The sequence below is a fragment of the Electrophorus electricus genome, chromosome 2 (assembly GCF_041902795.1).
Source record: "Electrophorus electricus isolate QZ-2024a chromosome 2, ASM4190279v1, whole genome shotgun sequence".
Classification (NCBI taxonomy): Eukaryota; Metazoa; Chordata; class Actinopteri; order Gymnotiformes; family Gymnotidae; genus Electrophorus; species Electrophorus electricus.
This window is the reverse complement of record NC_137498.1, coordinates 31,646,804-31,672,618: the sequence shown is the minus strand read 5'-3', so window position 1 is coordinate 31,672,618 and position 25,815 is coordinate 31,646,804. Positions and strand designations below refer to the sequence as shown.

The following is a 25,815-nucleotide window of genomic DNA, read 5'->3' as shown; positions in this document are numbered from 1 at the left end:
CACGGCCCAGTCTCTTTATGCAGTATTCCATTTTAGCGCTCAGTGCAGCCTCTCGCAGCTGGCTGGACAGTACTTTCACAGGAGGCTTTCTTGTTTTTTCCAAACAGTTACCATATTCCTTTGTGCTGCTCATTCTACTACTAACTAGCTAGCTATTTCCAATAATGGTGCACAAAAATCGCGGGAAATATTTCAAGTGCTTTACTTCCGATATAATGATTCCTAATATGATGACGCTTGTTTTCCTTTCAAAATAAAAGAATGAGATTAACTTCATATAGCGTAAATTTCACTTAAAGTAACATAGGCTTAAATTACAATATATTAAATCTTTGATGCGCCATGATTAAAAAACAACCCACAAAAACCTAAAACCTACCAAAATGAAGCTCATTTGTATATATCGTATATCTAGAACAATAAAAAAACAAGATTCTGACCTTTTTTTTAAGGGTTTAAAAATAGGGCGTTTGCATATAGCAACCCTTTTGAATACTGCAAAAGCCAATACTACAATAATAATTAACAAGAGATATAATATGCAAAGCCACCTTTCCTACACGTCTCTCAGTAACAGTAAAAATGACCTTTTAAAAAAAGTACCTTAATATTTACGGTAAATGACCACTGTAAAAAAATGTACTTTTCCTTGTAACATTGGTGAACTCTGCAGTTGGCAATAGGCTACCTAATTGACTTACGCTGTCCTTTTACTGATTTGTGATGTACAGCCAGCCCATATTCAGCAAACATTCAGTCACTCTACTATGAATTAATAAAAAAAAAAAAAAAAAAAAGAGAATCTGCTTCAGCCAATGGATCTCTGGTACACAATATAATGATTATTATAATGCATAAAGAGAAGGGTTGTAGCCTATAATTTCAAAAGAGTGCAGACCTTTTGGATGGCAGATATCAAGTTTAGCTTATTTCTTTTATTTACATAATATAATCAATTACCAGTCAGACAGCATTTATTTATCTAATCTGTCAAATACAGTAGCACATCTTGGTGTCAAAACAGAATAATGAAGTTTCCGAAGTGATTAACATTAATCATCTCTCCCATATTACCAGTTTAACTACAATCCAACAGGAGTTCTTTGCTGATTTGCACACACTTAAATGTCCTTGAAATAAATTCATTATTACTAGTTAGCACCATGATTGACATAATAAACATAACATGCATGCCGGTGACCTGGCTGTATAACACAATCAGAGAATGAGAACAGTGTCAGTGTTCCAAGACAATCCACTGTGGAAGTGGATGTAGTCCTGAAATAGATTAACAACCATTCCTTTAAGACTCAATTTCAGGAGGTTGTTAGCCAAGGGGAGGTCTTTGCTCTTTACATCATAATGTCAGAGCGACACATCTTAATGTTACAGGTTGCTTTTAAAAGTGCAGAGGGACAGAAAAGGTACTATTGGCAACAAAGTCTTTGAGTGATGCATAACAGCATCCATTTTTGCACAGAGGGTAAGCAAAATAATGGAAGGGCCAGACATATTTCAAACACATAGATATGGAGCTGCTTTCAGAAAAGCTTCATTTAAAACTACGCAAAACAAAAAACATATTGAATCATCAGCTTTCTGGACGGATTAAGCGAGTTTCAACAGAGCTCTGTGGTCATTTCACCCCACCCCCCTTTCAATATTCTTATTTCTCTCAGGTGTCTGTGAACCCAGACAACCCAATTGCTTCTTGCTCACTGCCCCAGATGCACTGTATGGCTCTCTTCTGGATGCTGTTTATTCTTTATCACTAATACATGCAGGTATCACTTTAGAAGATTGAAATTACAATTCTGAATTACTTGTAAAAGGTATGTTTTTGCCATTTTTTATTTGCCTCCTGTACAAGTACACCAATCATTAACAAGCCCTTCACTTCACTACTGAAATAAGCACTTGAGCAGTGGTCTTAGAATATCTATTGCATTTAAAACGGCTTATATCAAGCTATTTTATAGTACTGGACTGAAATGACCCTTAACCTGTATTTAACATTTACTGTTCACAAAGGAAAACTTTTCCTATCGGTAAACAATGAAAGTAAAAAATGTAAAATTACCCCTGATATGATGAGCTGTTTCAGCTGGACTTTGGGTTGATTCAATATTATAGTACACCAAATAAAATCTCCCTGGTGCATCAACTGCTTTCCTTAAATAATTTTTTTATTTCTTTCAGAATATCTAGGAGACATGTTTTTGCAAGTTCTGTACAATTCTTTGTTTATCCTTGGGGTTGCTAAAAAATGAGAGGTGAAACAGGTTGAAAAAATGGGATTCTGCAATTTAGTGCATTTAAATCCAAAAGAAACAAAAAGAAAGAAAAAATGTTGTCCACCAGAATTCCTTCAGTTGGTTTTTCTTATGCTTAAAAAGTTCTTCAGGTCATTATGCAGGCTCCAGTTAATGGTTTTGTTGTTTTGCTCAGAATCCCAGTTCTTCAGTGTCAATAGGGGAGGCACATTAAAAATACTGCCACTTTCCTAGGACTGTGTCTTTGATTGCATCAACATACTGTGCAGGCACCCAGTAAACCCAATATTGAGAGGCTTCTGTTGGACCCAGTTGAAATGCCTAGTAAAGACAAACCCAAAACACCACCAAAAACAAACATTAGTTGTATTAAAAGCAGCAATATTGAGAAGCTGTGGATTAATCTTATACAGACTTCTAAGGTACCACATACCATATGTCATAACATGCCATTACAATTCTTTCTCAGCACTGAATGCACTGCAGATCCTACTATCTGCTGCTGACAAGAAAGCACAACTCCCATGTAATGATAACTGCCAGACAGTTACACCACTTTGGCACTGACATCACTAATACCACTAAAGGACTGTTGGTTAAAAAATAATATCAGACAAATTAGCCAACTACCACTAATATCTTAAATTAGTGATAGGCCACTTATGACAGGGTTCAGCTGGTAGCCTTGTTCATCCTGAGTACATTTATTATAGACAGACATCAACAGCATAAAGTCTAACAGGCATATGCACTTCATTACTGGCCAGTACCTGGAAGAGAGAAACCTGGTATCTGCATTGGTAGTGCTCTTGCAGCCCATAGAAAAATCAATTATAATATCAATGGTTTTTTTGCGCAAACAGAAATAGCAAGCGGACTCAAATCCAAATATTAGGGTTTCATCCAAAATTAGTTAATGGGAATAATGAAACATATACCATCATGTGGTAGTCCTCATGACCTTCTATTGGCTCAGTCACAACATTTTTGATGGAACCCATTGGGATTTTTTCTGTTCTTTCTGCAGGTCAAAGAACAATGAAATTATCAAAATGATAAGCATCATATTAAATAGTAATGAGTGGAAGAAACAAGTAGAAGTCATCACCCTTTGTTCCAATCCATAGTTGATCTTGTTCCAGTTTGAAAGTGAGCCGCACTTTTCCACCAGATTTGTTATACATTCCTGATAAAGGCACTGTTGGTAAGCGCTCCTATCAAAAAAAAAAAGAAAAAAAGCAAGATCACTGGGATGTCATTAGAGTGAACAATTTACTACTTCCAAGAATTCCTTTTACTGGTCCTCCACACAGACTTAACAAAAATCACTCTGTTGATGTGCTAAACTCCAAATAGGCATAATATTTTATACAGTTGTCCTTAAAATTTACTACAACATTAATAAAGAATATTTTGTATTGTGTTCTCTTCATCCTTACATTTCAAAGCTACAATCAGAACATTTCTGGTATGCTTCCATTTTTGTTCAGGTTGTTAGTTCTCACAACTCAAATCCTTTCTAATTCCAGTTCTTGACGATCACCACAGATATATTATATACTTCATGTACATGAAGAAAAGCTCTAAATGTACTTATTCAAGTTTTAAATAATGTGCAAACATTTCTGTAACTGATGTAAACATTTTTTAGGATTGTTTACCTTTGCTCCTTTTATTGATGGCATTATGTCTTCAGGTTTGCCTTTGTCTAACACTTTTCTGTGTTGCTAAAACAGGAATTATTTATAAGATAAAATGTCAATTCTGTGATTACACCAAAAACAAATAAACATTGTTCACAGTTTTAGCAAAGGCATATAAATGTTTAACACAGAAGGACTAAACTAATACATTTGCTATCTTGTAGGTAAGGATTTCTACCTTTTGTCTACACAAAGGCTCTTTTTTGTTTTCCTCAGCTTTAACTTCTTGTTGAATAACTTCTTTCGGTGTATTTACAGCCAGTACATCATTTATTGTAGATCCAACCACCATTATTTTTGCACCATTTGTAACTTTAATTTCACGAAGCGTCTTGTCCTCTGGTAGCAGTCCTTTGTACATCACTTTCTGCATAGCAGGTGGAAGACCTATGCACACAGAAAAACATAATGAGAAATTTTCTATTTGTTTCTCAAAGTTTGTAACTTGACAGAATACTTTCCTTACCAGTGAGTGTGTGAATTTTCTCTTTCAGTTTAGCTCCAGTTCCATCTAAAGGTATTTTAAGATCATATTTGTTCTTGTTCCAAATAATTTTCAGTTCAACCATCTCCTGCCCTTCTTCACTATCTTCTCCATTGCTGAGAGCAGAGGCCTGAGGTGAGGAGTTTTCACCATCAGTGACGGATGCTTGGTCAATCTCTGCTGCATCTACTGCACTAGCATCATCACACAATGCGTCTGATTCTTTTAGGTTGACTTCAGTTTCCATTCCCACTTCATTTCCTGTGGGAGTAAACAGAAACATCAGTGCTTTACAACAATAGTCATCTGATTTTATCAAACATGTTAAATGACTATAGAAACAGAAAGTAACAAAAACTAGAATTACTATCATTTCCTGAATTGTGAAAGGATTAAACACTGGAAAACAAAAATGGGGGGAATAATGTTTCGTTTATTCTGGAATTATCTCTGGTTACTAACTTTTCTTCACTCAGAGAGCACATCATAGCTACCTAGGGTAGAATATACTAACAATGACTTAAATTATCATTAGACTGATTAGTGAACCTAAACACTTTTCTCTACAGGAACGAAACACTGTTGACTAACGTCGCAGTTAAAATAGTAAAGATTATTGTGTGCTGCCCCAACATTGTTAGGCAAATATAGATTCGTATCAAAGATTTAAATTTTCCTGCGATTTACATTTATATTTTGACAAAATCTGAGATTTTTAAAATATTAGCTTGGAAGCTATCCAGCTGACGTTAGCGGAATCACAAGCTAACGCTGAACCAGCTAGTAAACTCGCCAGACATAGGTTAGTAACTCAGCTAGCTAGCTAGCTGTGCAGCTAAAGAGCTGTTAACATGGTCCACAACTACGGTGGTTACTTATTCAGTTTTAGCATTTTATGTAACCTACAGTATTCCTTGAGATTAATCGAAACACGAGCAACAAGACCGATTGTGTTGGCGAAGCAGCAAACAGACAGCTAACGAACGGAGCTTGTAAGTTTGCCAAAAGCTAGTTAGCTAGTTAGCTAGCTAGCTAGGTGGTTAACGTTAAGTTTTCGATGAAGCTAGTTAACAAAACACAAAATATCTACCAAAGTAATACTGACAGGTTCAATGAATACCCACGCTACATTACACTGCATACATTTTTAAACAGGTATTTGAAATGTGCAAAAACGTTTTGCAAACATAACCGAAAAGAGATTTATATAGATTTTCTACATAAACCCACCATCCTGCGCCGCCATGATGATTGTGTACAATATGAAGAATGCCTTCTGGGAAAAAGCGTGCTGTCAGTGGTTGGACCCACCTTGTTTCCGTAGTGACCTGGCGGTTTTAAAATCTGGAAAATCAATGTTGTATTCTGTATTTTGGCAAGTTAAGTTAATTTTCGTTGTTTGACCATCTACCTAGGTACGATACTGTCGCAACGCAGTAAATAACCCAAAATGGTCTCATTCATCTTACTGAACTCATAAATTACTTTAAAAACTAAAACAGGTTACATTCTGTTCTAGCTAGCTATTGTTTATGTGTGTTGTTGATAAAGGTTGTAAGCAGAAGTTATAAATTGGAGCTAGTTAGCTAGCGAGATAGGATAACTCGCTAGGTTAGCTAAGATGCATTCCATACATTGCGTTAGCTAACAGATTTAACAAATAAATAGCTAAACGGTAAGTGTCAGAATAATAATAATGCTAATATATTCCACGTGCAATGCATTTTCTACTTATGTGAAGGTACTATCTCTGACTTACTTTTAAGATAGATAGTTTAGCTTGCCTGCTAACTAACTTTCACGTCTGACCAAATACGGCGCTCCGTAGCATCAAGTTGAGCGGAAAAAAAATTACGTGCATCATCCACATCATTTCTTCTTGTCCTGAAATGAATGCCGTTGTTTGCTTGAAGGATGTGCTGACACTGGATATTGAATACTTTTCGATGACTGCAAGTACGCAAGAGATGGCTGACATGAGGACATACAATGTAGTAATTCTGGGAATCGGATTTTTATTCATTTTCACTGCTTTCACAACCTGTGGCAATATAGAAGTAAGTAACTGAGTCAGATTACTGTTTTTTTTAAAGTAACCTAGTGCATTTTCTTACGTTTTACGTTCATAGTGAGCAATGTAATTAAAATTCTATCCCAAGTCATTTTAAACAGGAGGTATGACAATAAATGAATATAATGTGTAATGTTGAGTATGTGCGTTTGTTTGAGGTTTAATCAGTTATGAACAAAATTTATTCATATTGCTAAAATTATATTGCAAATAATTAAAGTTTCTCTGAATATGATATCTACATAACTAACAGGGCAAAGCAGTTACTGTTTGCCTGCGTCCATCCATGCCTCTTGAGGCTGTATAGCGCCATTGTTTAGAAAATCCGGGTCAGGCACATCTCGTTTTGCAATATGCTTCATCAGTCAGTACATTATCATGCGTGAAGGCCAGCTTGGAAAATTTTCAAATGTAATGTACGTCTATCATATACTGGTGATCATTGAGTCTCCTGACACTCAGTGTCTGCAATTACCTTGATATTATATTGCTACCTTTCTTTTGAAGATACTGTATTTATTGAAGATACTGTATTACAAATGACAGATAGTAATTGTGATAGTTACTATTTATCATAAAATCATAAAACAAATAAACAAACAAAAACCCACAACATACTTATTTATACAATGTATAAATGTGCATTCCTTTTCATAAGAAAGTGTAGTGCAGTATATTCAGAATTCTTAGTTGTGACCAACAAGGAGATTGTTGATGTGGGTATTTGTTTGCCAGAAACACAGGTATGTGAAAGATGTTGTAAAGGTGTGAACTGGTTCTAGTTTTCTTCAGTCAAGTATTCCAAACAAGTGACATCTTACCATATACTTTGCACAAGGTTTTCAGGCTACAGGGGATTTCAGCCAGTTCCTTTCTCAGGGGACTTTGTGACATGCTTTTGGATCGTTAACCTTTTTTTAGGTAGTCCTGGAAGTAGATTTTATACTGTGCTTTTCTGAACACAAATGATATTTAAATCTCAGCTAAAAGTGGTACAGACTGTGGCTCCCAGGAGTCTGAAGGATTCTCCATGTCTGCTGGTTAATGTTGAGTTCATCGGGTGCAGGTTATATAGGAGGAGTAAGCAGAAGTCATTCTCTTTAATGCTGTCTAGGAAGGAATGAGTTTCACATCAGATCAGGTCAATAACTTAATTCTCTATTGTAGGATTCTCCCCAATTAGTACTGCTTAATTCATTTGTCATATTTCTGTTCAGCAAACAGTGGTGAAAAGTCTGGATAATGCTACTTTCACTGGAAGTGGGTACCACAGGTAAGTATTGTTAGGCTGCATGAAAATAGTCAAGTTTTATAAGCACATGATGTGAAGAATCTTAAAAATGTTAATGTTCACTAAAATGTTAATTTTGATAAACCTCCTTGGAATTTAAGAATACTCTACTTAAGCATTTTACTGCTGCTGTATAACAAATGAAATGAGTTAATATTGTTATGCAGCTGACTGGATGTTAAGTGATTCATGAAGCTTTCATTAGTTTCATTGTTATGAAGTTAACATCTTTGACCGAAGTATTCACATAACTTAAATGGCCTGAGTACAGTCCTTGAAACAATTGACCATATGGAAAGGCAGCAGAACAATATGAAAAACAAGATTTAGCTTGAAGTACATAAGTTGTGCATACAGTCAAGGAAAGGTCAATATGGAAAATATTTCTTTAGTTTGAAAAGTAAACATTAACAAAATTTCCCTTTACTTATTTAATTTTTTAGCCTTGGCATAATATATGGAGTTTTCTCTTTGGCTAACTTATTAGCTCTCACTGTTGTACCAGTATTGGGTCCACGATTCACTATGTTCTTCAGTGGAATTCTTTACAGGCAAGTGTCATAAAATACATGACTTCTATCTAACTGACAATGACATTCCATACATTCAACTGCACTAGTTTTTCTCCAACTCTGTTCCATGTCTTCTAGTGGTTACATAGCTGTATTCATTACCCCATCCACCTGGTCCTTTTATTTCACTTCGGTGCTAATTGGTATCGGAGCAGCCCGTATGTATACTTTTTTTTTTTTAGTTATTTGAAGCTAATGTTCATACAGTGCTGCAGTTCCTTTTCTAAAAATAGCATGTGTCTCCTGTTATAGATCCTCTGTGGATAAATACTGCAGATCACACACTGCCAGACTGAAATTGTTGGCATTTAATAATAATAGATCATAGATTAAAAAGTAATCACATCCAATGTTTTTCAATCCAGTATAATCTTCATTACTTTTGATAATATTTAGGCAGTGATATTACTAATGTTCAGTCAGCATTCTTGATGTATACAGACAATATAAGCCCTTGGATTTCCTCCTGCAGTGTTGTGGACCGCACAAGGATACTTTCTGTTGGAGAACTCTGATGTCACCACCATTAACAGGAACACTGGAATATTCTGGGCTTTGTTGCAGTGCAGGTAGGCCTGCAGCAGAGAGAAGAAAACACAAAAACCCAAGCTAGTAAACCATAAACCCTGTCTTTCATACAAATAACATACAGTTAGTGCAACAGCATCACCTGGTAATCAGTCACATCAGGATTAATTCCTGCTATGCATTATATTTTTGTATTGTTAAACTTAAGTTGTTCCAAACAAATCCTGAAATATTGCTGTCACCTTGTTATACTCTGCAGAATTCTTAATATTTTTGATAAAACTTTGATTAAAAAGATTGTTGCAGTGAATTTTTCTGATTTTCTTTAACAACAATCTTTACTTTTTTCTGTCAGTATGTTGTTTGGCAATCTTTATGTCTATTTAGGTTGGAAAGGAAAAACTGAAATTTCAGGTAAGTCAGTTTGATAATCATGGCTTTCTTAAGCAATTTTTGTTCATCTTTTATTTTTTTACTTTTTTTTTTTAATAGGTAAAGGAAGTATATGGAGCTGTATTTTAGCAGTGTTAGGGTAAAATATTAATGGAACATTGCTCACAGCATTAGCAATAGCCAGTAAATGTGTCTACTGTGACTGGAACCATATTTTTATAGTTCTTGATGTTTCAACCTTGCATTACTTATTAGATGCTTGGGGAAAATTAGCTTTTCAAAATGTTTTTAGTAAATGAGCCTTTGATGTTTCTTTGTTGTAACATATTAAAGACTAACCATGTTTATTTTGAGTAAAAACATGTAATTATAAAAATGAAAGAAAGAAAGAATGGATGAATAAATAAGATATTTAAACAGCTGAAACAATTTGTTAATGTGAGAGAATCTCTTACCAAGGCTGTTCATCAGATGTTTTATTCTTTAGCTCCAGGGCAAAATAATAATATTTTCAGCTACTCTCATAGTGTTGGATATGGATAACCACATATTCTTTAAAATAGAAAAGATACACTGATTTATTTTATGTTTATCGTAGACAGAAAATGACCACACGAGTTTTCTGCAAAATATGCACTTGTCATTTCTATTTTTAAATATTTGTTTATGATATCAATGGCTTACCTTGTGAAAGTCTTTTGAACATGATTTTTTTTGTGGTATTAGACACAACCTCAAGAGCCTAAAATGAATCAATAACACACTTTAAACAGATTAACAAATTAACATATTAATTTAACAGGTTTTAACAGACTAATTTGAAAAGAATTAAAAATGAGCACATTCAACTATGGATGTGATGTCATCAAACTCTTATTTCCTATGGACACCCTGACCTTTATGTTTTTGTTTGATTTCATTTTGTTCCTTTACAGACCAAGACAGGAAGGTCATGTTTATCGCTCTGTTGGTCACCTCTGTGCTTGGAACACTAAGTTTCCTTATACTGAGAAAATCGCCTCTGCTAGAGGAGGAAGTTCTGCCTGAAGAGGAGGGACGGCCCTTGCTGTCAGTTCATTTAATGTAAAGCCCACGCTTGTTTGATTGTGATGATCATTCATAGATATGATAAGTTCCAATGTGGTCACTGTCTAAAGATTACACTGTACCATTTGTAAAATGGCATTGCATAATAATCATAGATTATTAAAGTATAATCCTCAGTGATTTCAGTAATATTTGGTCAGTAACTTCAAGATGATCTATTCCCAGATATAAGCAGCGAGCCACCTCTGCAATAATGGAGGCTAAAAAAGATTTCAGTAAGTACATAAATTACACAATGATACAAACATTTTTCACATTATTATATGATTTTTGGTTATAATTCATGCTTAGATTATTGCTGTCACATAATGCATTTGTTGCTATGTTTGGACTAAAATGTTTGGATACTGACTGGACTTACTGTGGGCATGGTGTTTTGGGATTATTTGCTGAAAATCCATTTTAACAGTCAGACTAGGTTTATTCTGTATCTTGAAAGCTGGCTCTTGCAGGCCCTTTGTACACTGATTTGGCCTAATTATTGTAAAAGATAAATTAATTTTAAAGTTTTTTATTTCAGTTTTCAAAGCATTCAATCTCCAAGATGTTTACAAAGCAGCTCCAAAATTTTATCAATGGAAAGTATTATGACCATTTTGGGATGCTTTATGTTTTTACACCTTTTTGATCAATTTATTTCTGTGCTGTTCTCTTAAGAGACGATTTTGTGCCTTTTTCGCACAAAAACTATATTACTTTTAAGCATCTGCATGGCATACACTGGTAAGTTTGATAATAATTATCTCATTGAAGAAAATGGTTGTTTATTTCACTAATAATGCACAACTGAAATTATTGATACCAGTGTCCTTTTCTCTTAGGTCTGGAGCTCTCTTTTTGCAGTGGTGTGTATGGAACTTGCATTGGAGCTACAACACATTTTGGAGACGAAGCCAAGGCCTTGATTGGGATTTCAGGCATTGTGGTGGGATTTGGAGAGATTGTTGGTAAGTAAATATTCATTCATTACAAGCCAATGAGGGACCGCCCTAACTCATATGGGGATGCATTTAAATATTTGGTCTAAAATAAATAATCTTATGTATGTAGAAACTTGTGTGTAACAAACAGGAGATAGGATGCATGTGCTGATGTTTATTAGGCAGAACACTCAATAACATTTGTTTAAAATGTACTTAAGTTCAAATCACCGTGTGTGAAAGTAAAAAAAGGAAAACAGAATAAAGAGCTTTAAAATAAACAAATAATTATACCACAAAATGAGCAAAATACATTTAATGTAAGTCACAGATTAATAAACAAAACAAGTACAAAGTAGCAATTAGACTTAAAACATTTTAAATACAGTTGCGCTCATAGATTTACATGCCTCTCGCAGAATTTGCAAGATATTCATAGCAATAAAGGAACTAATAAAATGGTCCTGTTCAAAAGTTTGCACACCCTTAGTCCTTAATACAGTATATTGTCCCCCTTTTGCAGTGATTTTTGCAAAATCACTGACGGCTTACAGTCTTTATGACAGTTGTGAAGGAAGCTCTTTATTTTCTCATCTTGTAGATCTGCCTAGGTGAGGTCAGTTCCCCTTCATTGCCATCTCATCCTGTATGTCTCCACTTGAACATATGAGCCTAAACATTCAAGGATATTTAAACTTTTCATCAAGGCAATCTGCATGTTTTCAGTTATTATTATGAGTATTAAGGATACACACAATTCTGTGATGATAAATACCTTTACCTTATCAGTATTCCTAAATTAATTAATGGCGTTTTGCTGGATCACTTCTGCCGGATGTATTATTCAAATTCTACTAGGGTTATGTAAACTTTTTAGTGCAGCTGTAGCAAGAAACAACAAAAATAATCATCATCATCATCCTTATTATGATAAATTCTTAAAATAGTAATAAAAACAATACAAGGAATAATAGCCTAATCAAGGAAAGAAAATTCTGATCCTTTCACAATTTCATCGCTTGAACGTGAATGTAGCAGCTTCTTGTTTTTGTTACAATACACTACCATTATTACTTTATTATGGCTGTGTCATAGCTTGATTCAGGATTCACTATGGTTCCAACTCTTTCAGGTGGAGGACTGTTTGGCCTTGTATTGAAGAACAGCCGTTTCAGACGCACTTCTGTCGTCTTCCTCGGAATGGTGGTGCATTTTGTGGCCTTCTACCTGATCTTCCTCAGCATCCCAGATGATGCCCCAGTGGTTTTCCACACCAGCCCACTGCATACACCGTATATGTCTCCCAGGTAAAGTGTGGACAGAAGCAGCTCCCACAGCTGGAGTTGTGCTGTCATAGGTTATTTCCAGGTGGCTTTAAGCATCCTGTTTTTTTCAGCGTGTTCATCGCCATGCTGTGTAGCTTCCTGCTTGGACTTGGGGACAGCTGCTTCAACACGCAGCTCTACAGTATTCTAGGCTGCATTTACATGGACCAAAGTGCTCCAGCCTTTGCCATATTCAAGTTTGTTCAGGTAAAACATGAATCATACTGCATTTATACTGCACATAAGGCTGCTTGTGTTTCCATGTGTATAATATATCTATTAAGAGACTCATGAGGGTGAGTAATAGGAAGTGAAGGGAAAATAAAAAATAAAATAAAAAAAGGTTGGTCCTTGAGTGTGACTCTATGCTGAATACGTGGTGAGGGGCTTATCATAGCCAGCAAGCAGCATTTTACTTCTCGCCTGTGTAATCGGGGTGAGAGAGAGGTGGAAGAATTTGTGCTTCCTCTGACCTTCCCCTTCTCAGAGCTTCTGTGCGTGCTGTAGTCCGGAGGTGATGATAAACCAGGTGGGGCGGATATCTCAGTTCAGGCAGGAGGCGAGGCTTTCAGCACCCTAGGAGACTTTGTGTGTGTGTGTATGTATGTGTGTGTGTGCGTAAAATATAGTAAAATATAAATTCTGCATATGGTTTTGGTTGCTTATACTTTTGTTTTATTTCATAACAAAACAAATAAACGATTGTAATCAATGTATTATTTACTAATTCAACAAAAATATAACATCATTTACTGATTTAGTCCACATAATAAAAACTATATCATCAAGTTAAAAACAATAAATAAACAAAATTAATAAAAATTAAACAAAATGTAACATCACTTATTGAGTTAACCCACACAACAAACAATACATTTAAGTTAAAATATGTCATAAGTAAGACTATTTGTACTGTATATTTAGCTAGCTAGCAAGCTATCCAATTAAAATTAATATTGCAACCCTCAGGAAAACAGCTAAAACAATAACAAAAGTAACATTAACTATCAAAATATCATTAGAAACAACAAAATAAGTAATGTGCAACTGAGCATACCTCTAGCTCAATATCACTGTTTTTGGCTCTTTTATGGCCCAGTATGAAAATAAGGAAACTTGATCATGATGTTTTATGAGTATTTCAGTCAGCTGTGAAAGCGTTTGAGCCACTCGGAGCTAATGATAATTAAATCAAATATAAAAATAATTAAAAACTGGCCACATCCAAGATAGGGCCCTACACATATAAGATCAAGTGAAATGTCATTCGTGTTCAGGTAAAATATCATTCATGAACATTTCATGAACCTAAGCATTTTGGAAACTACTGGGAGTGTGACAGGAGCAGGAGGTGGCAGGACCCAAGTGCAGCTGTGGAGAGTCTTTACTCTCCATAATGATAATAATGAGCACCAGTGACAAGCAAGAAAGAAAGAAAGTGAAATTAATAGCTGGCAGTAATGGCTCGTAGTGTGCCAATGTAGAAGCAGGCTCAGGCATGCGACATCATGTTGGCGTTGTACAGGCAAGCAATGCGCAGAACTGGAGCAGAGTACCTGTGGGCTTTAAATAAGGAGAAAGCAAAACAAGGCACAGGTGCTCATGATTAGTAATCTGGTGATTTTTGAATATTTGCCTGAGGTCTAATTTATTCTCTGAAAACAATAGCGTGCATTTGTACATTTGTGATGTACATTTTAAACTATTCATGGGCATATTGTTACTTTCACCAGTCCAGGGATGTAAGGTTAAGCCGCAATATAAGGGAAGACTAATCAACACAATCAAATGAGGTGTGAATGTGATGTACTGAGGAAAAATTACAGAGAGAACACAGTAGAATCAAAAAACAAAAGCTAATCAGCACACAAACATACATCTTGGATATAACCATATGAAAAGCACACTAAACATGAACAGATACCACTTATTATTTATACACTATATTGCAGTAACTTCACACATTACTGACATATGTAATAGTTTTGCAATAATACTCTATCATTAATGAAAACACAGTATTTTATGTAAATGTAGTTGTATTATAACTTGGGAATTATGTAATCAGTGAAATGTGGCTCTTTCCAGTCTATCTTTGCAGCAATGGCATTCTTCTACAGTGGTTACGTCCTGCTCAGTTGGCAGCTCCTGGTCATGGTTGTCCTAGGCTTCACAGGCACCCTGTGCTTCTTCGTCGTGGAGAAGGCACAGAACACCTTAGCCGAAAGTCACAGCGAGCACTACAGCGGGTCCTGTGAGTAATCCTGTGATGCTGTTTGTGCTGTGCTACTTTCAGAAACAGCTCTGAAAGTAGCACAGCTAGCCAGAGCTAGCATGCATGATTTTTGAATGTTTTGATGCATTAACTTCATTAACTTCATTTGATGCATTAACTTAATGCCTCTTATTTTAGAATCAATAACTTCTCCATTAGCAGTGGTAGTCTCTGTGTGTGTGTGTGTGTGTGTGTGTGTGTGTGTGTGTGTGTGTGTGTGTGTGTGTGTGTGTGTGTGGAGTAATTTATACAGCACTTCCATACAATTGCACTGGATTTACTATCATAAAACACTTATCCTATCTTTCTGAGGCATTGTACTTCTGCTTTTTACCTGTTGATCTTTTGGGAATTAGGTGCACAATCTCAGAGAGGAGTTGGACTTTGACATTTCTGACGGTTGCTCTTCTCTGTCCCTCGTTCCCCTATGTTCATGTTGTTTATAATGTAATTACTAGAAGATTTTGTTATGATTGTTATTAATGCAAAGTTTATGAAATTTACACCTGGAGAAATATTTTATATATATGAAATCAGTGACCTGATGTTGCAGTTTTAAATAATTTTTATAATGACTTTTTAATAAGTAAATATTAATTTGTATAGTTTTAGTTTGCCAATGCTTTGTCTTATACAAGTTATTGGTTTGTTAAAAATGATAACAGCATGTATGTACATAACATTTTTAATCAGATGGAACAGTCAGCTCCCAAAGACAAATGTATATGAATGCCTTTTCACAGGTGTGAACAGTTGGCTGGCGTAATGGGTGCCTCACCATTTCCCAGTGTAATGCATAGTGTCAAACAAAATAATTCAGTATTTGAGCCTGTTAAAGTCTTTATGAATGATATTCATAATTGTGTTTAAAAAGATGTGTAGAATTCCACAACATATTTGCCTCAGTTCAAGTGATCAGTCTAGGGGACTGTTTCTGCTTAGTAGAACAAGATTATTTCTGATTAGTAGATAAGCATCATAAACTGTGAAACACATTAATAATTTAGTTAATGTGGCAAACCGATTACTGATAATATTGTAATGCCTAAATCAAGTACACAACGTCTATGCAAATGATAATTAATCATTTGCACCGCTATATTGTAAATGTAGCTGTTTATGTTTAGTAATCTACCATGGTAATGTTAATGTATACACGCACACGCAGTTGTGCGCACGCATGCACACGTGTGTGTGTGTGTGTGTGTGTGTGTGTGTGTGTGTGTGTGTTTATCAATGTTTCTTTTTGATCTTGTTAACTGACAATCATTCAGGCTGAAATTAATATTTTGTACAACTATCTTATTTCAAAAAAACAAAACAAAATGCATATGGTATATATTTGTGATGGGTATCTTTGTTTTGCTATATTTATATGAAGTATTGCTTTTCGGTTTGTGCAGTAAAACATACAATAAATATGTGTCATGAAGCAGATGTGTTATTTTTTTTTACTAGGAATGAGTAGAACTCAGAAAAAGAAACTTGTGTCCTATCCTGTCCATGGAAACAAAGACAGATCACAACCATTATACACGCTGTTATACAAACTTATTTTATAAAAATCAATATTTCCATATAGTACATTTTGGATGGCTACATTTCTGTGTGATTTCCACTACCACTTATGTCCAGCAGATGGAGTTAAAATCATGTTGAAATTATTAAGGGTCAATAAGACAACGTGACAAAAAATACAGAAATTGAGCATAATTAAACAATGTGCTTTTAGCTTTTTAGTGAAGAAAGAACCGCAAAGGTTTATGTTGTTTGCTAGATAGGTGTCCCACAGTTACATACAGATAATAAGAGTATTGATTTCTCTATAATCAGCATCTAAAAGCTGTGTTACCTTAATCCATCCAAGGTATATCTGTTTTTTTGTTGTTGTTGTTGTTTAATGTTTTGTACGATTCTATCTATGTCCTAAGGTTACAGATTCAGGAACAATTATTTTAAGTGCAGTCAACCTTTACAGGTTATAGTAGTGACCTATAACTGAACCTGTAGTTGAGTAAGCCTAGTAATTGTTTTTATGCTCTGTTGAATGAAGGACATTTTTTAGTTATGCAAGTGCTTCTTAATGATGATACATTTGCAGGCTACATAGATTTTACCTGTAAAACTGGTGTTTTAATGTATCTGACAAATTTGCCTACATTACAAAGAACTTCCCTTCTTGTTATTTAACAAGTGATTACACATATTACTTTCCTACTTTAAAAACATTGTACTTTTAGATGCAAACTTTCAGTGATTCAGGACTTTGTTGAACCATGGGCTATATTTGGGGATATCTGTCATGATCATGTTGATAGTGATGTTGAATCATATTTGATTTTTTAATTGATTTATCTAAAATATGTTCTGCTATGTAATTTGCTCAAGAGCATCTCAGATCCTAGATCATTGAGACCTTAATAAAAAATTAAATGCAGTTGGTCTGATGATGGTCTGAGAAATAGACTTGTCTAGTGTGATTATTATTTATATTATATGCCAGAATATCTTATTCTGTGTTAACCCAATGGAAGTTAATTTAAATGTTTGGAGAAATATGCAAAACGGGTACGACAAAGGATTTTTATAATAATGGTGCATTTGCTTGCTGTCTGGTACAGTGCATGTTAAGGCAGGCTCAGTTACGCTCTGAAAGATGTTGTGTTCTGGTTCAGTGCTGCTGCATCAGCTTCCCTGTTCTTCTGTATTTCGATTTAAGCTTTGAAAAGCCTGATATCCATTATCGATTGGCATAATGGTGCTTTCACAAGCAAGCAGTGAAACATCCTGTGCACTCCTACTGCAAAGTGCCATTTCCAGGATCTGATTAATGTCATTGTGAGAGCTAATGAATGCCTGGTCTAGAGATGCACATCTCTGGTTTGTTGCCATGATCCAGGACCAAAGCGGTGCTCTGAAATCCAAGAATCACAGTAAAGTCACTGCTGGAGGGAGGGAGCTTTGTCAGGCTGGTGTCAGCAGGCCCTGAACAGCCATTACATGGGCTATACTCAAAGTCTGTTTGTATGAATGGTTCCAGGTTCTGAGGCAAAGAAGAAAATAAATCCTTTCTGTAATTTTGGCAGTGGGTTGAGTGTCTAATGGGTTGGTCCCAAAAACAGGCACCTGTGGAGGTTGATCCAGAATAGCACCTGTTCTTCAAAGACATTCCAGAGCCTTACCCACACTCCTTTTGGATATGACCATTTCCACTATTTGATTACTATCTTTATGAACTTTGTTAGACACTGGAATTTGAAGGTTTGCTGGTTGACAGTTCCTTGTGCAGCTCATATTCAGCATCATATTTTCCACACTGTGAAAGCCAAGCTTTGTATAACTTTGCCAAGACTGGTTTAACCACAACAATGTTGACTCATTTCAACAGTGGCATTTACCTAGGTAGATGACATACTGTTAACATAATAGGGCATTAGCATAACTTTATATGCCTATCTTTTTTTCTTGTAATATTTAAAAAAAATGTGAAACAAGTCTTATTGTGTCTTGTCATCAGTGTGGTCCAGTTTTACAGGTTCAAGATAGATGGGGCAGAGCTTATTTTGAACTGACAGCAAGTTTGGGACCTGCTAAACATCAAAGGAAAATTAGGCAGTCAGAGTTTAGATGATCAGAGTGAGAATTTTCAGTTTATAATAATCATTTCTGTTGGATATTCAAAACAGGACAGATTTACATTTAGTATATATTAATGGCTAAAGCAACAAAGTTGATATTGTTAATAACAGAAACTATGATTAAAATATTTAAGACCTGGTAAGTTAATAAGATAGGAAATTCAAATAATGTCACAACAATTTAGTTCTCAGGCAATTATTTCTACAAAGCTTTATAATATCAATTGGGAAACATTGAGCTTTAGCAAAATCAGACAGGAAGTAAGTGCCATTAATATTGTTTTCATGCTTGTTTAAATAATTATGGCAATTTACCTTGCCAAAGCCAAATTCCTTTTACATTTTCTCTATTGTTTTCTTCTCTTTATTGCATTTTAAAATATATTTTCATGCAGTTCTAAAGGCAACTTCAATTTCACATCTCTCAAGCTATGATCATTAAAGTTGCTGTAGATATTTTATGTCCTGATGGAAAGTGTTCAATTGTTCCTCACACCTTCATCTCTCTTACTCTTTAAATTTCACCTGTTGCCTTCAAACCCAAAGACCACAAAGCCATTGAAATGCATTCCTATTCCTGTAGTACCATCAGAGTTGCTGTACATGCTAGGTCTCTCTTGGCTTAAGTATACATCAATTTACTTTTTCTCCACTGCATTTACTTTTAAACTTTTCTTTTTCATCTTTCATCATCCTATACAAACTCATTTTAATGGTCATAGAAGTTACAAGCAGTAGCCATTTGCTTTATCTATACAGTGTAATTGTTGGCTCAAAGTGCATGTGCTTTCTCAAAATTAAGAATTTAGCCAGGAGCTAGATTTATTCCCACATTAAATATAGCTCAGTGCAGGCTTAGTCCTAATTTACACACACCTTCCCATAGTGCTTAAATGGCATGTTCCTGTCATGAATAAGCTGCCATTTGCCATAATGTTACATACTGCTATAGATTACACAATAGCTAGAATGTAGCATTAGTACTAACAATCACAGGCCACACATGTTTACATGTCACTTAGGTTACTAACACTTTCATGGTGTACTGTGATTTGACACATTGTATGAATGAATGTTTTAATGTTGTCAGGTAAATACAGGTATAAGTGAGCCAAACTGTCCTTAGTCAGTGCTGGTTCATAGGCTCAAACTTGATATTTATTAATAACTTTCAGGGGTTAACCACGAATAGGCATTAGAGCAGGTCTAGCAAGCCAAATCAGTGCTAAGCATGTGCACTCAGTATTTGTTAATTAACAACACCTTTTTTTTTTTGTTATCTCTGATTTAACATTTGGTGTCATGCTGGTTTAATTATGTATTAAGTGTGGTAGAACTTACTACACATGTCCTGTAAACAATGCATCAAATCATTAAACAGTCACATTATGACACATTATGGTTATAACTCTGGCAAGCTCTTAACCTTTCCAAATATCTAAACTACTGTCTTCTGATTCTTTGATTCATGATTATATGGGTGCCATGCCACTAATGTAAATGTGCCTTGTAGTCTATATTTGCTGGGTTTTTTGTTTTTTTTTTATGAAACAGCAACATTAAAGGTGTTTGCAAGGAATTAAGATAAGATTTAAAGCAATTCCCACAAATGGACAATAACCTGAAGAATATTCCTGCATGTTTTCAAAAGCAATATATTTAAAGCTATTTAGTGAAAAGAATGTCCTGGGAGAGTCTGAAGACAGCTTGTGTCACTTCTGTGACCTCACCATGTGTAAACTTTAATTATAGATAGCATAATTAGAACCCATGGTTGTGTTAAAAATCTGCACACACTCCCTGTGATAATGCAACGTTTGTTCTAGAAGAACACATAATATGATGTCTCAAACTAACACATTGATGTCTTAAAATATATCTTTCCTCCTTAGCACAAAGCTAAGCACAGTTTGAGAACATCTTATCTAATCCTGCCAGAGTATCATCTATTGACTCTCCAGGAGCCCACACAAACATAAGCCATCACATTGCATATAAAAGTGAAACTGTTGACTGAAAGCACTACTTGCACTTTATATTCATTTATCTCAACTATCTTTTCCTGATTCCATTTTTTTGAACCTCTATAGTCAGTAATTTAGCTACTCTCTGAACAACCACCAAAACCACCAAAGATTCAGATGATGACTCAGAATATACAAGGCTGTTATAATGAGAGACCTTATCTGGCCAACCTTTCTTTTTCATATCTTGACCATGGAAACCCACTAATTTCAATACTCCTTGAGAATTTAAGATACAGTCAAAAGTCCCAGTACACAGGATCTCCTTTTTGATCCAATGCATGTGTAATGCTTCTGTTAACATTGTGATAGTCTAACACTGCTGCCTTTCCCCCATCTCTCTGTTGATGCATAAAAAAGAAACATGCTACATTTTCAAAATTTAGAAAATTCTCATATTTTTAGATTGCATGCTTTGCCATTGAGCTTTGACAAGTCAACTTCTACTTTCTTCTTTTTATTTTTCTTCATATTCACAAACTGTCTTCCCAATTTTTGCAAGGTTTTAAAGTTTCCAAACTTTCCAATGTTCTTTGTCCCAAATGCTTTGTTTGTTTTTATTATAAAGATTCCTCACTTGCACCCTAGTCATCTCTCTTTCCATTTTTTTTCTCACTAATGAAGCCAGTGTGCTGAAACACACTAGGATAAAGATATTAGTTCTTTAGTAAACATGTGTTGCTGGTTTTATGCTCTCTACTTTCTTTTTCTCATTTATAGCAGCCATTTTTTATTGCTATTATGTACTATTATGACATACTCGAGCAAACTGAACACTGAAAATACTGTTTTACATAGCTTTGTGCTTTATTTATCCCTTTTTATCTTCCAGTTTTTATTGCATACACTGTATTTCAATTACTTTTTTTCCTCCTTTAAGGAATGAAAACTGGCTTGCATCCATTTTGTCAATGCTCACTTTAAATTCCATTGATTTTGAGACACCTCTTTAAATATCAATCTATACACACATGCACAACCCTCCATTTCCTATTGATAGCATGTTGACATTCTTACACTGTCATTCTTACTTTATTCCTCATCTATTACAGGACTGCCAATCTTTGGACCTGGAGGGCTGCTTACACACACCTGATTCAACTCATCAGTTAATTTTGAGGTTTGGCATGTAGAGGTTGAAGGAAAATCAACATTCTGTGAGGGGCTCTGGAACTGCTGGGCACTACTTTTCTGTTGTATAAAGTGCTATAGATTTCCACATTCATTAACCTCAATCTAAGGCAAGTTCTTTCTTTTCAGTTGTTGCCATCAGGTTGCTGCTATAAAACAAATGTTTTTAGAAAGTCTTTTATTCCAATGGCGAATTGTCAAAGATTAGTAAGTATAAGTAATTAGTAAGTAGTGGAGCAATTTAAAGAGAATGAATGTTGTGTATGTAAGTGAGATGTTGTGTGTGATGCAGCAGGTTAAAGAAAAGTTTCTGTCATGTAATAATAGACAATAATGTTTTGAATCTGAATCTAAAAGGTTTATTGGAAATCTCATCTCAGAATAAATTATTTCAGATGCCTCTTTGGAATCTGATTTCTTACTTGTATGGCCAAACATGAAATAGACTTCAGTATACTGCCAAAATAACCCTTTGTATTTTTTTTTACTCATGTGCACATTTGCTCAGTGTGCCATGTCACCAGTTGTGAGATATGATATCATCCCAGCCAAACTAAAATGAAATTCACCTCACACAAAGAGACTTGTTCCCTAATGAAAAATGATCAATTGTTTGGCCAGTGGTTATTAAAACTCTTAACCTGCTCTGGTATTTTTTCTTCTGATTTGTGTCCTATCACTGAATGTGTCATTTTCTCAGTTAATTTTGAGGTATAAAATCATCAGACTAAGAGCTAGACCAATAATAGGTTTTCCAAAAAGTAGTAATGTAGCCTAGAAATTATATTAAATTTATTTTTGATATAATTAGTATCAAAATGATATTATACACTTAAAAATTGAAATAATATATATTTTACAAAAAAATTGATTAGATTTCTAATATCATTTTTATATGCAAAATATCAGAATGATGAACAAAATTAATTATAAACTCATTTATAATTACATTTTCAATTTTAGTTAATCTATATCTGTGAAAACAAAGTGCGCAGCAAATATGAGACATGAACAATCGAATAATCATCTTCAGCCACCAAAAAAGAAGCTTTGAATAAGAAACCAAATGAACATGTAGCTGCAAATAAGTAACTAACGTCAGTGTTGTCATTTTTAAATCAACCAATAATGTTTTGCTTACGAAACGTGTGCAAAGGCTGTATGTTGTTAATGAATCAGAAAATGTAAATATTTGTGGCTTAGGATGGCCTGCCTATGTTTTATTTTCACTTTCAGCTGGTGTGGTGTACCAGGAGTGTATGGGTGATTCAGCACGATCCTGAAGTTCTGTACTGCAAAGTTTAGTGGTTTATGAGCTAACTGTAATTGAAGTGCTCTCTACCAGCGATGCTTGGCACTTGTTTTGGAATGTACATGTTCAAACCTGCATGTAAACTTTCTGAAACTCACTTCTTTGCCTTTGTACTCAGTTGAAATGCTGAGATAAGCTATTGTTTCTCTGTCGTAATCACTGAAACTTTGCTGATCAATCAAAGTGACTATAACTAATATGTGCAAATGCCATAGGACAAAGAATTAGCCCAAGAATAAATAATTTTTTTTTTCAAATCCTCACTAAAATGATTACTTGTGGTGTTCAACTCCATTAAAAGTACTCAGATTAATTTATATTGGAAATGATAAACAGAATGTTCCAGACAGTATTTCTACTGCAAACCAATATGTTCTTAAAGGAAATGTTCAAAGTCAAAATTCATTATTTTTAAACATATATTTAAAAACCAATTATCGGAGCCATTGCCCTGCTGAAAGGAGGAGCCTCTTCTAAGTTTGAGAATTTTGGCAGACAGCATCTCATTGTGTTTTGCACCATTCATATTTACTTTAGTTTTAATAAGGTGCCTAGTGGCACTGAGATGAAGCATCCTCACAACATTATGATGTCACCCACATACTTCATTGCTAGCATGGTGTTTGGTCTAATGAGGTTTTTTTTAAACTAATTTCTTGAATTAACAGTGCTGTGGTTGGACCTTACCAGAGCATATGGATCCCTACCACACAAACTGGTGAAATCAGCAGTTGTGCAATGGCACCATGTCCCATGAAAGGTCTGGGATCTCATTTTTGGATTATTATCATAACTTCAATCCGAGAGTCACCTCTATCAGTTTGGAGGTGGGGGAAGGGGGCAGTCACTTCAGGATGGCACTGGCTGAAAAAAGCGATCATCACTGGATATACTATTTCAGTGATGCTCTTTGCCTTGGCCATGAACATGCTGGTTAAGTCTGCTGAGCCGGAATACAGAGGCCCTCTTACAAAGTCTGGAGTCTGACAGCCCCTCATTAGAGCCTTTATGGATGATCTGACAGTCACAGCAAACCTATTGCCAGGATGCAGGTGGTTTCTGCAGGGATAAGAGATGCTCATCACATGAGCAAGAAAATGCTTCAATTCAGGTCTTTGGTGCTGAAGAAGGGGAAGGAAACTATTAGTTTCTGTTTTTTTCTGAGAGACACTAAGATACCATCAGTCATGGAGAAGCCGGTCAAGGAAAAGGAATGGTCCTCGGAAGGTCATTGACAGCACACTGAAGGATGTAGCCTCCATCAAGGCCATAAACCAGGACTTGGATTCATATGTCAGAACTACCAAGAAAATTCAAGGCCTGGATATCTGCATAGCATCTTTCCCAGGATTTATTTGGACACTGTTGATCTATGAATTCCCTCGGTGTCGAAAGTTTTTGACTGGTGGATCAGTCAACACCTGCACAGGTAACTGGGCCTACCACACAGCCTGAGCAGCATTGCTCTATATGGGACAAGCCTCAAGCTGAGGCTCCCCAAGAACAACCTAATTGAGGAGTTCATAGTTGCCCATGCAAGAGAGGTGCTGCACTAGAGGGAATCATGTGACCCAAAGGTCTCCCAGGCTCGCATTGAGGTAAGAACTTGGAGAAAATGGAAAGCAAAGGATGAAGTGGACCAGGTGGAGTCATGCCTTGGCAGAGAGCTTCGGTAGGGACAGTAGCAAAGGGAATAGTAGGGCTGTGTGTATGCCAGATGGTAAGTATGTGTCAACAGGAAGAATGGACAAGCCGGGAACAGGCACTGGATATGAAGATCTCCTGGTCGAGATGTGGCAAGCTGAGGTTTCTTCATAAAGTCCCTAATACAGTCTGCCTATTACATCCTTCCAAATCCATCCAACCTCTTCAGCTGGGGGAAGGTTGACTCACAGGCATGTCACTTTTGTTTTAGGAATCACTTTTCTTTCAGATCACTGGAGCACATCTTTAGCTGCTGCTCCAAGGCACCAGGTGAAGGTTGCTACCACTGGCGGCATGACCAGGTGCTGATGGTGGCTGCTGGCACCATCTGCAGAGGAACAGACTGAGTCAAGTGCCTCTAATATTCAAGGCAGGCAGTGGCATTTGTCAGAGCTTGGGAGAAACCTCAGCCCTTGCCAAAGCCTCTTTGAAACAGCATGACTGATAGATGAACATTGATCTGGGAAAGCACCTCAGATTTCTAGAGACTATCACAGAGACCACTGTGAGACCAGACACTGTGCTGATTTTGGAAACATCAAAGCTCACTGTGCCATGGGAGGATAGGATGGAAGAAGCCAATAAAAGGAATTGAACCTGGTCTTCATTTTCATGGTTTCCCTTAGATTCACAGTCTGACCAGCTCTCTTGGCTCCCCAGTATGCAATAGAAAATTGTTTGCCCTATCATCAGGAGTTCACTGATATTAACTCCGATGATACCACAACCATCAGTGGCCAGCCCGGACACCCTTGGTGGGATGATTGGCCTTGCTCTGACCCCTGTCATTCACTGCAGGACCAGCCAATCGTGGACATCTGTGTGTTTGTGCTTTCTGATAAAGGGCAGTTAGTGCTATCCTCTGAATGTGTTGGGTGGCTCTTTGTCACAAAATGGACAGTAGTGCAAAGCATGTGCTTGCTGCACCCACTACAGTTGGTATTTAACATCTGACAGGAGAGGTCTAGAAAAAAACGAACATTAAAAAAGAAATGGTCTCTTATTTAAAAATCACTCAGAGATTTAAAGAGTGTCACAGTTAGTCCCTCCTAGCTTCCATGTTC

At 35.8% G+C, this 25,815-nt stretch overlaps 2 protein-coding genes across 8 annotated transcripts; one reads left to right on the top strand and one right to left on the bottom strand.

The window, feature by feature from the left end:
- Positions 1-1,833: 1,833 nt before the first annotated feature.
- On the bottom strand, positions 1,834-5,803 carry ubfd1 (ubiquitin family domain containing 1). The gene is made up of 7 exons (XM_027025914.3): positions 5,691-5,803; positions 4,443-4,721; positions 4,155-4,363; positions 3,935-4,000; positions 3,382-3,487; positions 3,212-3,294; positions 1,834-2,594 (listed from the first exon to the last, which is right to left on the bottom strand). Exons 1-7 carry the CDS (start codon positions 5,704-5,706, stop codon positions 2,484-2,486), a joined length of 870 nt encoding a protein of 289 aa, XP_026881715.1. The 5' UTR covers positions 5,707-5,803; the 3' UTR covers positions 1,834-2,483.
- Positions 5,272-22,135, top strand: LOC113589927 (UNC93-like protein MFSD11). Of its 7 annotated transcripts, none has more exons than XM_035528965.2 (15): positions 5,272-5,452; positions 6,374-6,517; positions 7,749-7,804; positions 8,266-8,373; positions 8,473-8,552; positions 8,867-8,963; positions 9,278-9,336; positions 10,251-10,398; positions 10,588-10,637; positions 11,080-11,145; positions 11,244-11,369; positions 12,475-12,649; positions 12,739-12,874; positions 14,756-14,921; positions 15,299-16,379. In XM_035528965.2, exons 2-15 carry the CDS (start codon positions 6,407-6,409, stop codon positions 15,328-15,330), a joined length of 1,410 nt encoding a protein of 469 aa, XP_035384858.1. In that variant the 5' UTR covers positions 5,272-5,452; positions 6,374-6,406; the 3' UTR covers positions 15,331-16,379. The 7 variants fall into 7 exon arrangements, with proteins under 7 accessions (XP_035384858.1, XP_035384860.1, XP_035384859.1 ...); XM_035528967.2 differs by lacking the exons at positions 5,272-5,452; positions 15,299-16,379 and adding exons at positions 5,742-5,875; positions 21,657-22,135; XM_035528966.2 differs by lacking the exon at positions 5,272-5,452 and adding an exon at positions 5,742-5,875 and having other exon boundaries at positions 10,251-10,383.
- Positions 22,136-25,815: the final 3,680 nt, after the last annotated feature.

Bases quoted from the DNA above. Each gene is read 5' to 3' on its own strand.
- ubfd1 (XM_027025914.3), bottom strand. The intron at 3,488-3,934 runs GTAAACAATCCT...TTTTTTTGATAG, and splicing joins CATCAATAAAAGGAGCAAAG to GAGCGCTTACCAACAGTGCC. The intron at 3,295-3,381 runs GTGATGACTTCT...TTTGACCTGCAG, and splicing joins ACTATGGATTGGAACAAAGG to AAAGAACAGAAAAAATCCCA.
- LOC113589927 (XM_035528965.2), top strand. From the start codon at position 6,407: ATGACTGCAAGTACGCAAGAGATGGCTGACATGAGGACATACAATGTA. The intron at 8,964-9,277 runs GTAGGCCTGCAG...TTTTTCTGTCAG, and splicing joins TGGGCTTTGTTGCAGTGCAG to TATGTTGTTTGGCAATCTTT. The intron at 9,337-10,250 runs GTAAGTCAGTTT...GTTCCTTTACAG, and splicing joins AGGAAAAACTGAAATTTCAG to ACCAAGACAGGAAGGTCATG.